At 44.7% G+C, this 15,480-nt stretch overlaps 1 protein-coding gene across 1 annotated transcript in view; it reads right to left on the bottom strand.

Annotated features, from left to right (window-relative positions):
- ca16b (carbonic anhydrase XVI b) overlaps positions 1-15,480 on the bottom strand; it is a 155,182-nt gene that overhangs the window by 17,145 nt on the left and 122,557 nt on the right. The window contains exons 9-13 of the mRNA XM_058090998.1: positions 10,425-10,609; positions 5,193-5,301; positions 5,069-5,118; positions 2,779-3,505; positions 126-264 (exon numbers count right to left, since the gene is read on the bottom strand). Coding sequence (XP_057946981.1) covers positions 126-264; positions 2,779-3,505; positions 5,069-5,118; positions 5,193-5,301; positions 10,425-10,609 — 1,210 coding nt within the window. The remainder of the gene's footprint in view (positions 1-125; positions 265-2,778; positions 3,506-5,068; positions 5,119-5,192; positions 5,302-10,424; positions 10,610-15,480) is intronic.

The raw sequence follows: 15,480 nt of genomic DNA, 5'->3' as shown, positions 1-15,480 counted from the left end.
TGAGGCTGAGAAGCCTGTTATTCATGCATGAAGTGCCAGGGATTCTGCATGTACCGCACTTGCTTTGTTGAGGTTTCGGCACGGTGGCTTATACAAGCCGGGACTTCATCGCGGACCAGTCTCACCTCCAGTAGACCATCACGATGAGCAGCATGATGAGGCAGAGCAGCGTGAGAGCAGACACCACCACCAAAGGGACGATCCACACCATCCTGCCCATCCCGGGGTGCGGCGTGCGGGTCACGTTGGATAGAGTTGTCCTTTCTGGAACATAGCGTGCAGAGCAAAATATTTGAAATACTATGAAGATAAAGTCACAATATTACAAGAATAAAGTCGGAATTTATGAGAAAAAGTCTGGAATATTTTATATATTATTTTTAAAAATTTGCTCATAAAATTACAACTTTTATTAACATTTTTCTTTAAATATTTTGACTCGATTCTTGTAAAATTACTGTTGATTTTTCTGATTAGCGTGCAGAGCAAAATATTTGAAATACTATGAAGATAAAGTCACAATATTACAAGAATAAAGTCGGAATTTATGAGAAAAAGTCTGGAATATTTTATATATTATTTTAAAAAATTTGCTCATAAAATTCCAACTTTTATTAACATTTTTCTTTAAATATTTTGACTCGATTCTTGTAAAATTACTGTTGATTTTTCTGATTAGCGTGCAGAGCAAAATATTTGAAATACTATGAAGATAAAGTCACAATATTACAAGAATAAAGTCGGAATTTATGAGAAAAAGTCTGGAATATTTTATATATTATTTTTAAAAATTTGCTCATAAAATTCCAACTTTTATTAACATTTTTCTTTAAATATTTTGACTCGATTCTTGTAAAATTACTGTTGATTTTTCTGATTAGCGTGCAGAGCAAAATATTTGAAATACTATGAAGATAAAGTCACAATATTACAAGAATAAAGTCGGAATTTATGAGAAAAAGTCTGGAATATTTTATATATTATTTTTAAAAATTTGCTCATAAAATTCCAACTTTTATTAACATTTTTCTTTAAATATTTTGACTCGATTCTTGTAAAATTACTGTTGATTTTTCTGATTTGATTGTGCCACACGGCCAATAAAAAAACAGCTGCGGTCCTCAAATGGCCCACGGGCCACACTTTGGTCATCACTGGTCTTGAGCCTAACCGATTACTCTATAAATCGAATCGAATAGTTAGAAATCCCCCAGTTTTTTCATTGTTGAGAGCGGGGACTTGACGGTCCTTGAATGCACCATCTGATGTTCTCCCATGCTGCACAGATAGACTACTATCATATCATTTCACTTTTTATTTGCTTTATGAGCGCTAATGAGTCCATTTGTTCAGTGCATCGTTCTGAAAAACTAAGTCCAGGCTGGTACTGGTGGATGGTGGTTCCGTATTCAATTAGCGCTTTTCATTTGATATTATTCCTGTCTTAGTTTTCCAGAATAAATAAGATCACTAAATGGATATTACATATGTTTTGCTGATGTGTTGAAAATCCTTCTGACTAGATCAGGGGTGGGCAAACTACGGCCCGGGGGCCACATGCGGCCCATCAAGCGTTTGAATCCGGCCCGCCAGTTGCTTTTCAAGTATTTCAACTTTTAACATACAAACTGGCAACATGACTTGCAAGTCGGATTTCTTATTTAGTAAAAATAAATAAATAAAATTAAATTAAATGACATAGTTTGATGTGGTCTGATATTTAAAATGCTCCTGAAAAAATGAGAACATACACCTAATAGTACAAGACTTTTACAGATAAAATTAGACAAATAAAATTATAAGCATAAAATAGCGTGTGTGTGTTAAATATATGTTCTGGCCCCCCGAACAATTTTGTTAACTCAATGCGGCCCACCAGTCAAAATATTTGCCCACCCCTGGACTAGATAGAGCCGGGGTGGGCAAACTACGGCCCGGGGGCCACATTCGGCCCACCAGTTGCTTTCTAAGTATTTCAACTTTTAACATACAAATTGGCAAAACTTGCAAGTCGGATGTCTTATTTAGTAAAAAAAACAACAAAACCGTAAAATGACATAGTTTGATGTGGTCTGATGTTTAAAGTGCTCCTGAAAAATGGGACATGGGAACATACAGCTGATAGTGTAACTCTTTTACAGATAAAATTAGACAAATAATTCAAGGAAATTATTTGCATAAAATAATTTTATGCCCCGGAAAATTTACTCAAATTTAGCATGTAAGGGCATTTAGATCAACAATACCATCTGCCCCAATGGCTGGACAGGAAACTGTCATATTGTCAACCAGTTGCTGGTCTTGGTGCATGTCTCTGGAATTGGTTCATCTAAAGATGTAAAGCCGATTCTGATCGATCCAGGACGCTCGGGTTTATCGTGGACAACCTTAGCAAATACCGTGTTTTCGTCAGTGTAACCCCAATACTCCTCTGCAGTGTAGAATGTTTGCACTAATAATACACTGATTTTATTTGTAAAGCTATACAAGATGTCTTCATCAAAAACCCAAAATCCAATCCAGCTTTCGCTTGACGCCAACTCTTAAAAAAAAAAAAAAAACCCAAAGGAAATCCTTGAGGCACAACATCTCCAGCAGCTTTGTGCCCTCAGGCTCGTGTTGTTAAAATACAAAAGCCTGGAGCTTTTGTCTTTGAATCAAAATATTTGTTATGCTCAAGTGGTTTGAGTAGCAAACGAGACACACTTTTTGCCATTCGGAGACAAACTCTCGTCTGTCAGGATGCGAGCCGCTGTGTGGACTAACACGTGGCCTCACCGGTATGGATGGAGAACGGCCAAAGACTCTTGCCATCGCTGCTGATCTTTGGCGCCAGAGTGGAGCTCTGTGGAATCTGCATCTCCGCGCTGTCGTTGCGTGGCTCCTGAGTGGTGACTGCGTTGCCTGTGAGGTTGTTCTGTGTCGGGGCCAGGTGGCTGTGGGCGGTGCTTGCAGCGACCGTGCTGCCATGGAGGGTGGCTTTCTCTTTGGCTGTGGATGCAGGGGTGGGGAGGATGGACTCTTTGGCCACGGTGCTGTTGGCTTGGTTTTCCTGGTGATCGGCGGGTGTCTTGTTCTTCTTCTTCTTCTCCGCGCCTTTGTCCTCCTGCTCCTCTTCTCCGTCCCCCTCGTCGTCTTCTTCCTCCTCGCCCTTGGGGGCGGCTTGGTTCTCCTCAGCAGGAGTCTCTGAGGCCTGCGTCGCCGCTTGCTCCGTGCTGGGCTTCGCGGGCGGGGCGGAGGAATGAGGGGGGCTGCGGCCGGCTTGAGGCGCCCGTGTGGGCCAAACGGAACTGGGCAACGAGGAGATGACCCCTCCGCTGACACCCAAGCCTGCCAGGAAGGTGCTTGTCACCACAGACGCCACCGTCGCCTGGCTGCCACTGGAGGATGGGCCCAGTCCGGTTGCCATGGAGACAATGGAGAAGTGGATGCCGGAGGACGTCCATGTGGAGGAACCGGAGCTTATGGGAGCCATGTCGGCTGATGACACGGGGGACACTGTAGGCTGGGAGAAGACGAGTATTTCATGTTAGCCCCAAGACACACGGCAACCTCAAGCATCGTCTTCTTCTCAAGGAACAAAACTATAGAAGGTGGACCCACATGTTTCTTTGAACTCCAATAGAGTCTGCTCCCCACTCAGCGTCCCTCGGGAACACATTCACCACTAGGGAGAACATGCAGACTCCACACAGAGATTCGAACCAAGCTCTTGACTGTGGGGCCGACATGCTAACCACTGCAGGTCTTAAATGGCTTACTTCCTCTCATTGCGTCTACATGTGCAAAGGCGGCTGCACGGTGCCCGAGTGGTGAGCACGCATGCCTCACAGCTAGGAGACCCGAATTCAATTCCACCCTCGGCCATCTCTGTGTGGAGTTTGCATGTTCTCCCCGTGCATGCGTTTTCTCCGGGTACTCCGGTTTCCTCCCACATTCCAAAAACATGCTAGGTTAATTGGCGACTCCAAATTGTCCATAGGTATGAATGTGAGTGTGAATGGTTGTTTGTCTATATGTGCCCTGTGATTGGCTGGCCACCAGTCCAGGGTGTACCCCGCCTCTCGCCTGAGGACAGCTGGGATAGGCTCCAGCACCCCCCGCAAACCTTGTGAGGAAAAAGCGGTAGAAAATGAATGAACTTTACAGTGTTAAGTTGCTGTGTGATGAGTTTAGCATCCTTGGTAAGGTAACGCCGTGAGTCAGACTGACCTCCTGCAATTTCCAATGAGTTTTTTTGGGAAATGCAGCAAAAATCATAATTTTTTTAAGGTAGTAAAAATAACACACTTATCCAAATTGTCCATAGGTATGAATGTGAGTATGAATGGTTGTTTGTCTATATGTGCCCTGTGATTGGCTGGCCACCGGTCCAGAGTGTACCTCGCCTCTCGCCCGAAGACAGCTGGGATAGGCTCCAGCACCCCCTCGACCCTCATGAGGATAAGCGGTAGAAAATTAATGAATGAATGAACTTTACAGTGTTAAGTTGCTGTGTGATGAGTTTAGCATCCTTGGTAAGGTAACGGCGTGAGTCAGACTGACCTCCTGCAATTACCAATGAGTTTTTTTTCTCATAGTTCATGATTGGCTCCTGTCGGACTTTATTCACAATTCAACAGACATACTAGATTACCTCAAATGACTGAAGTATCAAAAGTGTTGATAGTATCGATATTTCAGTATCGACCCTCACATTAATACTGCGTACCAGAGTGGTGATGCTACTGACCCCCCCGCGATCCTCGTGAGGATAAGCGGTAGAAAATGAATGAATGAATTAATGTGCAAAGGTGATTATAGGGGTGCTATTTCATGTCTAGAGGGCTCTAATAATGTTTTAAAAACATATTTAGGTTTTCTATGACTACAAACGTATTCCATTTCTACTTTGTGGGAATTCGGTCACCAACAAACAACAAATGCTTCATGTTTGAAACTGAATTAAACACTTTTAATTTGTGAAGAATTGCTATTTTTATGAGTTAATATTTGTGTCAACATTGACTGTACCAACGTTTGTGCGACACTGCAGCATGCAATAATAAGACACTGGTGTTCTACTTACCATTCCTGTCTTCACAATACGGGAACCTTCAAATATTCTTGTGGTATTTGCTATAATTGAAAGGACAAAATTGAAGGTTAATACGCCGCGAGTACAATAAATGTAAATAAGAGTAAAACGCTACCTCTGAAGAGCAGTGTTTGGCTGAAGTCGCTGCGTAGGTCATGCTGACACACTGCCTGCACTCGGAACAAGTACAGCACATCCGGGGACACGTTAGTGATGACGGCTTTCTGCAAAAAAAAAAAACACAGCATTGAAGAACCGCTTGCAAACCAAACAACATCTAATATTATGATTAATTCATCTGCTGCCCCAACTGCTGATTGATTAAGGTTGTCCCGATACATTTACTCCTGTCCTGGCTCATTAGTTTGACTCGTTGGACTACAAGCCGGGAGCTGGAGGCAGCTTAAAAAGGCAGGTGCTTGTATTTCTCCCAGACAATTCAGATAAAAGGTGTACGGATATAGAAAGCCAGACTTGAAATGGATGTTAAGAGAGCATAATAAGAAGAACTGACAGGCGAGAGAGAGACGTTGAGAGACTGCTCTCAGTAAAAGTGACGGCGTTAAATGTATCAGCCGCGTGCGACGACGCTGACAGCGGAATTAAGCGTCTGTGCTATAAATGTACAATCACACAAAATTAATTAAAGCCAGCGAAAGCAAAGAGACAATCCACTGCAATCCCTGCTCTCAAAAAAAAACAAGAAAAAAAAAAAGCTGTCAACAGACAACTCTGGGGTTGTTGAGCAGGCAAAGCGACAGAGAAAGTTCAATACAAGTTTGAAAAAAAAATATTAAAAGTCTTCCTATTAAATATCTGCACTCCTCAAAATGAGGACAGCTCCACTTTATAGGCGTATTCATCACAATCTGTTCAGCATTCACTCGTTTCCAAGTTCCGGAAAGTGGCGTCCCATGTGTTTTCTCCATATGAAGCACAACTTTAATTACACACATATCACACAAGCTATTACATAAGCTCATTTTCGACTTTGTCTAATCCTCCTCCCACGCCTAACTCCATATATCGGGGATGTAACTGTACGCCATAATCACAGTGCGGGATGTACACTCATCCCTCGCTATATTGTGCTTTTACAGAAAGGAATTCATGAATAAATGATTGCTGTTTCGTGGTTGACTTGGTCTACTATTAGTCCATAAATACTGAAATACAAGTTCTATGTAGTATTATGGTCACTTGGCATCAGTCAGGTTATGAGACATGACGTTAGATCCCACTACCTTTACTGCATGGAGACTGGATACTAGGCCGGCAGAGCCCAGCCATTGCCACGGACACGGCGTGGCTGAGACGGGACATGCCGTGGCTGATACGGGACACGCCATGGCTGATACGGGACACGCCAGGGCTGAGACGGACACGCCAGGGCTGAGACGGACAAGCCAAGGCTGAGACGGACAAGCCAAGGCTGAGACGGACAAGCCAAGGCTGAGACGGACACGCCGTGGCTGGTACAAAACACGCCGTGACTGATATGGGACACTCTGTGGCTGATACGGGACACGCCGTGGCTTATACGGGACACGCCGTGGCTGAGATGGACACACCGTGGCTGAGATGGACACACCGTGGCTGATATGGGACATGCCATGGCTGAGACGGGCACGCAATGGCTGATACGGGACACACCAAGGCTGAGACGGGACACGCCAAGGCTGAAACGGACACGCCAAGGCTGAGACGGACCCGCCAAGGCTGAGACGGACCCGCCAAGGCTGATACGGGACATGCCATGGCTGAGACGAGCACGCTGTGGCTGATACGGGACACGCCAAGGCTGATATGGGACATGCCATGGCTGAGACGGGCACGCTGTGGCTGATACGGGACACGGCATGGCTGATACGGGACACGCCAAGGCTGATACGGGACACGCCAAGGCTGATACGGGACATGCCGTGGCTGAGACGAGCACGCTGTGGCTGATACGGGACACGCCAAGGCTGATACGGGACATGCCAAGGCTGAGACGAGCACGCTGTGGCTGATACGGGACACGGCATGGCTGATACGGGACCCGCCAAGGCTGAGACGGGACACGCCAAGGCTGAGACGGGACACGCCAAGGCTGAGACGGGACACGCCAAGGCTGAGAGGGGACACGCCAAGGCTGAGACGGACACGCCAAGGCTGAGACGGACACGCCAAGGCTGAGACGGACATGCCAAGGCTGAGACAGACACGCCATGTCTAAGATAGAGTGGAAAAAGGTTCTCCTCTCATTCTGTATGGAAGTGGTACGTTTTTGGCTTCTTTGTCCTTCTTCCCCCTCCGTTTGAAACACTACAGTGATCCCATAGCCAGCACAATGTCATGTAAACAAAGAACAATCGGAGTGTAAAAATGACTACAGGTGTTATTTCACATCTACAGGGCTTACATTGACAGATGAATTTCGTGTTCCCATGAAATAAAGAAGACATCATTTCTTTCAATACATTTGTAATAGGAATATTATGAAAATGAAGCTGTACTTTTCACAGTTAGACCCACCGGGGTGCACATCCTAGTCTTCTTCCGAGCCGGTGGGCAGGTTTAAAGGAAAAAAAAAAAATACAGTTCTGATGTGAAAAGGTGGCGATGCAGACTGCAGACTTTTTTTTGGAGGGGGGGGTCAGCGGACTTTAAAGGGAAGGCGCAGCTGGGTGTCAGATTCCCACGAACGGAAGAGGATGTGAGCCGAGAGCGGAATATTTAGTATGGAGAAGAACATGCCTGTAGGTATAAACCCTGCAGGATAGATTCCTGTCGAGACATTGAATGTACCGCTGCAAAGATAAAGAAAGATCTGAAGGGAAGCGGGAACATGATGGCTGGGGCCCAAAACTGCTGAGAGCTTGGGAAATTTCACTTTAAAAAGAAGGCAGTTTGGATTTGAGACATTGAATGTAACACCGAGTGGCTGTGTTTCACTAATGGGAGTAACTTACATTATCTTTCAAAGCCTATTTCACACCAGGACACGTTGGGTAATCATTATCATTATATGTTATAGCAATGTTATAAAAGTACAATACGCTACGTTTTTCTTTTACTGGATTATACTCATTTCATGACGGAACATGATTCCCCCCTGTTATTATATGTAAATTCACAGAATGGGTGGGAGATGTCAAAATTTGCATATATGACTGGTCAAAAGTATTGGGACGCACAGTGCTTGTATGGTTTTCTGTTTTTGCCCAACATGACCAACATTTTCATTCATTCATTCATTTTCTACCGCTTTTTCCTCACGAGGGTCGTGGTTGCTGGGGTTGCTGGAGCCTATCCCAGCTGTCTTCGGGCGAGAGGCGGGGTACACCCTGCACTGGTGGCCAGCCAATCACAGGGCAGGAGGAGAGATATGGTAGGAGATGCTAACTAAATTAACCTAGTAGCCTAAACCGCCTAAGACAGTGCAATAATTGAAAACATTTTGAAAACTCCTCCGTACTCGAACTCGTTCATTCATTCATTTTCTACTGCTTTTTCCTCACTCAATCTATGTCTGTTGAATTGGGAATAAGGTCCGACAGGTGCCAATCATGAACTATGAAAAAAAACTCTTTTGAAATTGCAGGAGGTCAGTCTGACTCACGGCGTTACCTTACCAAGGATGCTAAACTCATCACACAGCAACTTAACACTGTAAAGTTCATTCATTTTCTACCGCTTATCCTCATGAGGGTTGCGGGGGTGCTGGAGCCTATCCCAGCTGTCTTCAGGTGAGAGGCGGGGTACACCCTGGACTGGTGGCCAGCCAATCACAGGGCACATATAGACAAACAACCATTCACACTCACATTCATACCTATGGACAATTTGGAGTCACTAATTAGCCTAGCATGTTTTTGGAATGTGGGAGGAAACCGGAGTACCTGGAGAAAACATGTAAGAACATGCAAACTCCACACAGAAATGGCCGAGGGTGGAATTGAACCCCGGTCTCCTAGCTGTGAGGTCTGCGTGCCGCCCATGACCAACATTTTAGTTGAAAACTTTTTTTTATGAAAGTTGCGTTAATACATTTCTTAATCACCGCACGTCTTATCCAATGAATACATCTTGGTTTTGTCACAATCATTAGTTTGGGTGTGGAACCATCAACCCACTTTGGGATGGACTAGAACAGAAACGGTGAGTCCAACATGTGACAAAAGGACAAAAACCCACAGACAAGCTCTGTCCTAATACCGTGTTATCTCCAATACTGATGGAAAGGTAATGGTGAATCCTAACGGGCGGACCCCCCCCCCAGGTGCACATGGGGGTAGCTTCATGGAGAAATCAGATAGAGCTGTCAGTGTATGTGACAGGTGAGTGACAGCGCAGGTGGGGAGGCTTTGATATCAACCACTAGCTACATGCTGAGTCATCACTTCTTCCTAAATGCCGGATCCTGTTAGGACTACATTTAATGCAAACATCCATCTACTGTAGACCAGGGAAGTCCAAAGTCCGGACCGGGTGTCGTTTGTGGCCCGTGGCTGTTTTTCTTCGGGCTGTGGATGATTCCTGCAAATTCGGTTTGAACATTCATTCATTCATTTTCTACCGCTTATTCCTCAGGAGGGTCGCGGGGGGTGCTGGAGTCCCTGGACTGGTGGCCAGCCAATCACAGGGCCCATATAGACAAACAACCATTCACACTCACATTCATACCTATGGACAATTTGGAGTCGCCAATTAACCTCGCATGGAATGTGGGAGGAAACCGGAGTATCCGGAAAACCCCCGCATGCACGGGGAGAACAAGCAAATGCCACACAGAGATGGCCGAGGGTGGAATTGAACCCTGGTCTCCTAGCTGTGAGGTTTGCGCGCTTACCACTCGACCGCCGTGCTGCCCGGTTTGAACATGATGAAGGAAAATGGCCGAAATTCCTGTTATGGTTTTCATGTCGATATGATAATGTAACCTTATGACTTTATTCTCATATTTGGACTTTATTATTGTAATATTATAACTTTTTCCCAATTTTTCAAAAAATGGCAAATTTTTTTTGTTTGTTTGTTTCTCATATTATGACTTTTTTCCTTTTTTTCATAATATTATAATTCGACTCTTTTCATTTTTCAGCTTTATTCTTGTAAAACTGCTACAACTCTTCTTTTTCCATTTTTGCTGTATCTAATAACCAAAATATGAAGAATATCAGTCCTTTGTGTTTTGTGTGTGCAACTGTCATGATTCTCAAACTGTGGTACAAGTACCACCGGTGGTACGCGGGCTCCATCTAGTGGTACCCGGGAACACCAGCCATTTTATTAAAAAAAACACAGATACTAGCGACATATGCCTATAAAAGAACTGTACTCATTGAAATATTGCACCACTCACCATGCTCTGATCCCCCGTCTTGGTAAAGGTCTCCTCGTCGGCGACGTCGCGCTTCACCCAGCTGTAGGAGACCATGTAGCTGGTGATGGGCGGGTGGTAGACGGTCAGAGGGCGCTCCCAGCCCACCATCAGGGCTGTCTGGTTCAGCGGTTGGATCTTCATGCTCACTGGAGCACTGCTGCACACTGAAAGATGAGGGGAGGGAGGCGGCGGCATGAGAAGAGAGGTGGGGGGGGGTCATGCATACAGTATGCATATATGCATGCAGACGGCTCAAGATGAAAGGCTTGATGATCATTTTATCTATGTCTAAACAGGAACCCCGCTGGGGGGGGGGGGGGGGGGGGGTGCGTGGAGAATGTCAATTTGCAATTTGCCGTTTCTTTTGCACGACAACGTCACAAAGGCGGTCCACTCTTGCAATAAATAAAGGCGAGCATGCGCGGTGACCTCAAGGTGGCGGTGTGCACCGTGCTCACTAAGAGAGCCGTGCGCCACTTTGACAACGTGGACGTACCCCACCCGGCACAACGGGGCAACAGCAATCAGGAAACAACGTCAACTTAATCATGTGCACGCTGGATTTCTGACAAATTGAAATTGTCACAATCATTTACACTGTGAGGCGGCGGTGCAAATGACGGCGCCATGACACGAGAGAGAAGACACGGGGGTGGGAAAAAAAAAAAAATATCAGTCAGAGAGGACTCATGGGGGAAAAAAAAAACAATAGCAAGAAAGAGTCGGGGTGTTGATGAAGTGTGACAGTGTGTGAATTGTATTAGAAGTTGTCAGATGCCGGGTGTCGGTGGCTTAACATTTAAAGAAAGAAGGTGACATCCTGGTGTGTTGTTTCTGGAATGATGTTCATTGTATCTGCTGAACACGGTGTGGAGACACCTCGCTCGGCAATACATCACGCCCGGTTTTACAATGTCAACATCTTCTGGGTACATCACGGTCATGCTTTTATATGATAATTACTTATGTTCTCTTGTACTACTTGGCGTTGTTCGATTCAACACGTCTGAAAAGGAGGAGGAAGAAGCGGAGCTTATTTAATCCTGATTTAAGGGCTTATTTAGAATGGGTAGCGTTTCGGGCAGGATCTGGTTTCACGGGATCCTCATTCAAAAAAAAGAAAAAAAGGGCATTAGGGCTGGGATTTAGCCAGACTCCATATTTTGGTTTTCTATACCATTCATTCATTCATTTTCTACTGTTTTTTCCTCACTCAATCTATGTCTGTTGAATTGTGAATAAAGTCCGACAGGTGCCAATCATGAACTATGAAAAAAAAAACTCATTGGAAATTGCAGGAGGTCAGTCTGACTCATGGCGTTACCTTACCAACGATGCTAAACTCATCACACAGCAACCTAACACTGTAAAGTTCATTCATTTTCTACCGCTTATCCTCATGAGGGTCGCGGGGGGTGCTGGAGCCTATCCTAGCTGTCTTTCTGAACTGGTGGCCAGCCAATCACAGGGCACATACAGACAAACAACCATTCACACTCACATTCATACCTATGGACAATTTGGAGTCGCTAATTAACCTAGCATGTTTTTGGAATGTGGGAGGAAACCGGAGTACCCGGAGAAAACCCGCGCATGCACGGGGAGAACATGCAAACTCCACACAGAGATGGCCGAGGGTGGAACTGAACTCAGGTCTACTGTGTACTAACCACTCGTCCACCGTGCAGCCCATTTTCTATACCATAAATATGGAATTCACTTATCACAGTTGGGTGTGGAAGCAATTAAATGCAATAACTGATCGTTGGAGGACGAGTGGATAGCGAGCAGGCCTCACAGCTTGGAGACCCCGAGTTCAATTCCACTCTGGGAGTTTGCATGTTCTCCCTGTGCATGCATGGGTTTTCTCCGGGTACTCCCCGGTTTCCTCCCACATTCCAAAAAACATGCTAGGTTAATTAGCGACTCCAAATTGTCCATAGGTATGAATGTGAGTGTGAATGGTTGTTTGTCTATATGTGCCCTGTGATTGGCTGGCTGGCGACAAGTCCAGGGTGTACACTGCCTCTCGCCTGAAGACAGCTGGGATAGGCTCCAGCACCCCCGCCACCCTTGTGAGGATAAGCAGTGTAAAATCAATGAAGATATTGATGCGTTCAGGTGATATATTACCAAGTAGCTTTGTGAAGCAAATCATTAGCATCACTAAAGAACATTGGCTTGAAGCCACCCTAAATATTGCAGCTTTTACTGTCGTTTTTACAATGAAAGCTCATAAAAAGGGTCGACCTCTAACAGTCGGAGTGCGAGCACAATGCAGCCTCGCTCGACATTTCCAAGCAAACTCGATAGTGGAGATAAACACACACACACATATACACAGCAATGTTGACAGCTGTCACCGGAGAGGATAAAGCAGTCCTATTGTTTACTCTTACTATGTATTGTTTCATTTCAGCACAGAGGAAAAAAAATAAAAAAAAAAGAGAAATGTGAGCGAGACAAGAAGAAAATGAGTCAGACGGCGAGGAAGGGTGAGGCGAGAGTGCTGCAGTCGGGCAGAGACCGACTGAACAGAGACGCTGGCCCACATTCATTCTGCCCGCCCGACGTAACGCCACAAAAGCAATTTCATAACTATAATTTGTGCGGCTCAATTTTAGCTGGGCCACATATTAACGATGACGGCTGATCGGCCTCGTTAGAGAACTTCATCACCAGCGTTCCCAATCAATTTTCTCCAACAACACCACTTTACAGCCTTTCTCATTAATCTCCATTGCTCTTTTGCAGCGGGCGGCTTTGTGATGCTTTTGCTTATTTTCTCTCACACGCGCGTGCTGGAAATTGGTGGTAGCCTTCTTCCTTGAATGCAGCGTCTACCGCCTTCTTTATTAAACGTATATGCTTTCTGCAGCAGCAGTAGTAAAAATAGAAAAAAGTTGTTCATCATCGTTCTGTGTCAACAAATAAAGCATAAAGCTGGAAAAAATTGGGAATAGCTTTCTTGGCTGCCCAATTTGGAATCTGGCCATAGTGTCCCAAATTTCATAGCACCACTATCCATTGTTCACCGAGACAGAGTGATCAATGCATGGAAGCTTTCTTTGTTACAGACACTCGACAAGTGCCTACAAAAACTGGGGTACACAAAAACAACAACAAACAAAACCAACGGAATCTGAAATACGCAGTGCGCCTGAACGCTACATCAACATACAGTGCAGCGCTTGGAAAGAGGAAGAAAAGAGGAAGAGTTGTTGATCGTTCTGTGTCTATGAAAAAATACCGTTAAGCCGCCCACACACACATAATCAAGATGATTTAAGGATTCCATAGAATCTGTCCGTAGTGTCCCAACTTTAATACAAGCATTATCCGTTCTTGGATATTTTGTTTTGGGTTATCAAAACCAATACTTTCGACAATAATTTTCCACAATATTTTTTTTAAGCATTAGCACAACTTTCTTGCTGCATTGATTTCACACAGCAACGCTACACAAAATTGGGAATAGCTTTCTTGGCTGCCTAATTTGGAATCTGGCAATAGTGTCCCAAATTTCATAGAACCACTATCCATTGTTCACCGAGACAGAGTGATCAATGCGTGGACGTTTTGTTTGTTACAGACACTCGACAAGTGCAAAAAAACTGGGGTACACAAAAACAACAACAAACAAAACCAACGGAATCGGAAATACGCAGTGTGCCTGAACGCTACATCAACATACAGTGCAGCGCTTGGAAGGAGGAAGAAAGGAGGAAGAGTTGTTGATCGTTCTGCGTCTATGAAAAAATACTGTAAACCGCCCACACACACATAATCAGAATCGGAATCTGTCCGTAGTGTCCCAACTTTAATACAAGCATTATCCGTTCTTGGATACTTTGTTTTGGGTTGTCAAAACCAATACTTTCGACAATAATTTTTCACAATATTTTTTTTAAGTATAAGCACAACTTCCTTCCTGGCTGCATTGATTTCACACAGCAACGCTACGTTGCTGTCATAAACAAAAAGACTCAAATATGTAGCGTTACGTTGGGCTAGTGGTCTGAGACATTGCGAACGAATGTGTGCTGCAGCTAATCGCTAGCCCGCTTATTAGCTGGCTGCTCTGGTGTATCGAGGTGTCACTACTCCAGTAACGTAGTTCTTGGGCGTAACAATGTTAATAACAATAATAGTAACAGTTACGCCGTTTCTTGGTTCATATGCAGCTCACATTATGGAAATGAAAACTTTGTAGGCGGAATAGGTGCGGCGAGGTATGTTCACTCTGAGCTGCTTTTTTTTTACTTTTAAAAATAGGATTGTGGATGACGGCAAAAAAGTGCACTGTTCCTTTAAATGAGGGCTCATAGAAGCCCACTTCTGAGTACTCCACTTCTTAAGTGTTTTTTGGTTAATTGTCCCCGTTGGAGGACCCATGCGTGTTCTGCGACTGAGACCAAGCTTTCTGACGCTGGGCGACACATGAACGGCTTGATAAGAACATAAGACCGGAACCACGTCTCGTGTTACGTACGTGGAAAACTATCAGAAGTATATGTAGTTGCGCATCGCTACACTCCTGGAGGACAAGGTCACTTTTGTGAGGCGGACTCTTCTGATCGAATCGTGTCAAAGAAGTGAAACGAGGAGTCAAATTAGACATCGTAAAAGGGCTCAGAGGAGGAAGCAATGCATCCCATCATGGAGGATCTTTGATGGTGTGAAATGGATCTGCTCCTCTCAAACGGGCATTATTGACACACACGCACACACAAAAGGGGGGAAATTGGTCACAGCTTGAACCCCAACCCCCCCCCTCATACTGTGTTGTCTGTACTCATATATTTCGCACAAATTCACCACATGATGGCGCTGTTATGAAACTCCATAGCTAAATTTCGTGCACTCGACTAAACACGCTGCTGTAATGTTACACTGTTAAATAAATCAATACAAAAGTGTGTGAAATCGGAGCAAGATTGGTTGGAAAACATGGCCGCCATCATGCTAAACGTCTTGGCAACTAATTAGTGACAGAGCATGTGTGGTATGATGATAAAACTGGCGTGTTATGATC

This window comes from Doryrhamphus excisus, chromosome 1 (genome assembly GCF_030265055.1).
Source record: "Doryrhamphus excisus isolate RoL2022-K1 chromosome 1, RoL_Dexc_1.0, whole genome shotgun sequence".
NCBI lineage: Eukaryota > Metazoa > Chordata > Actinopteri > Syngnathiformes > Syngnathidae > Doryrhamphus > Doryrhamphus excisus.
This window is presented reverse-complemented; position numbering and strand designations above follow the sequence as displayed.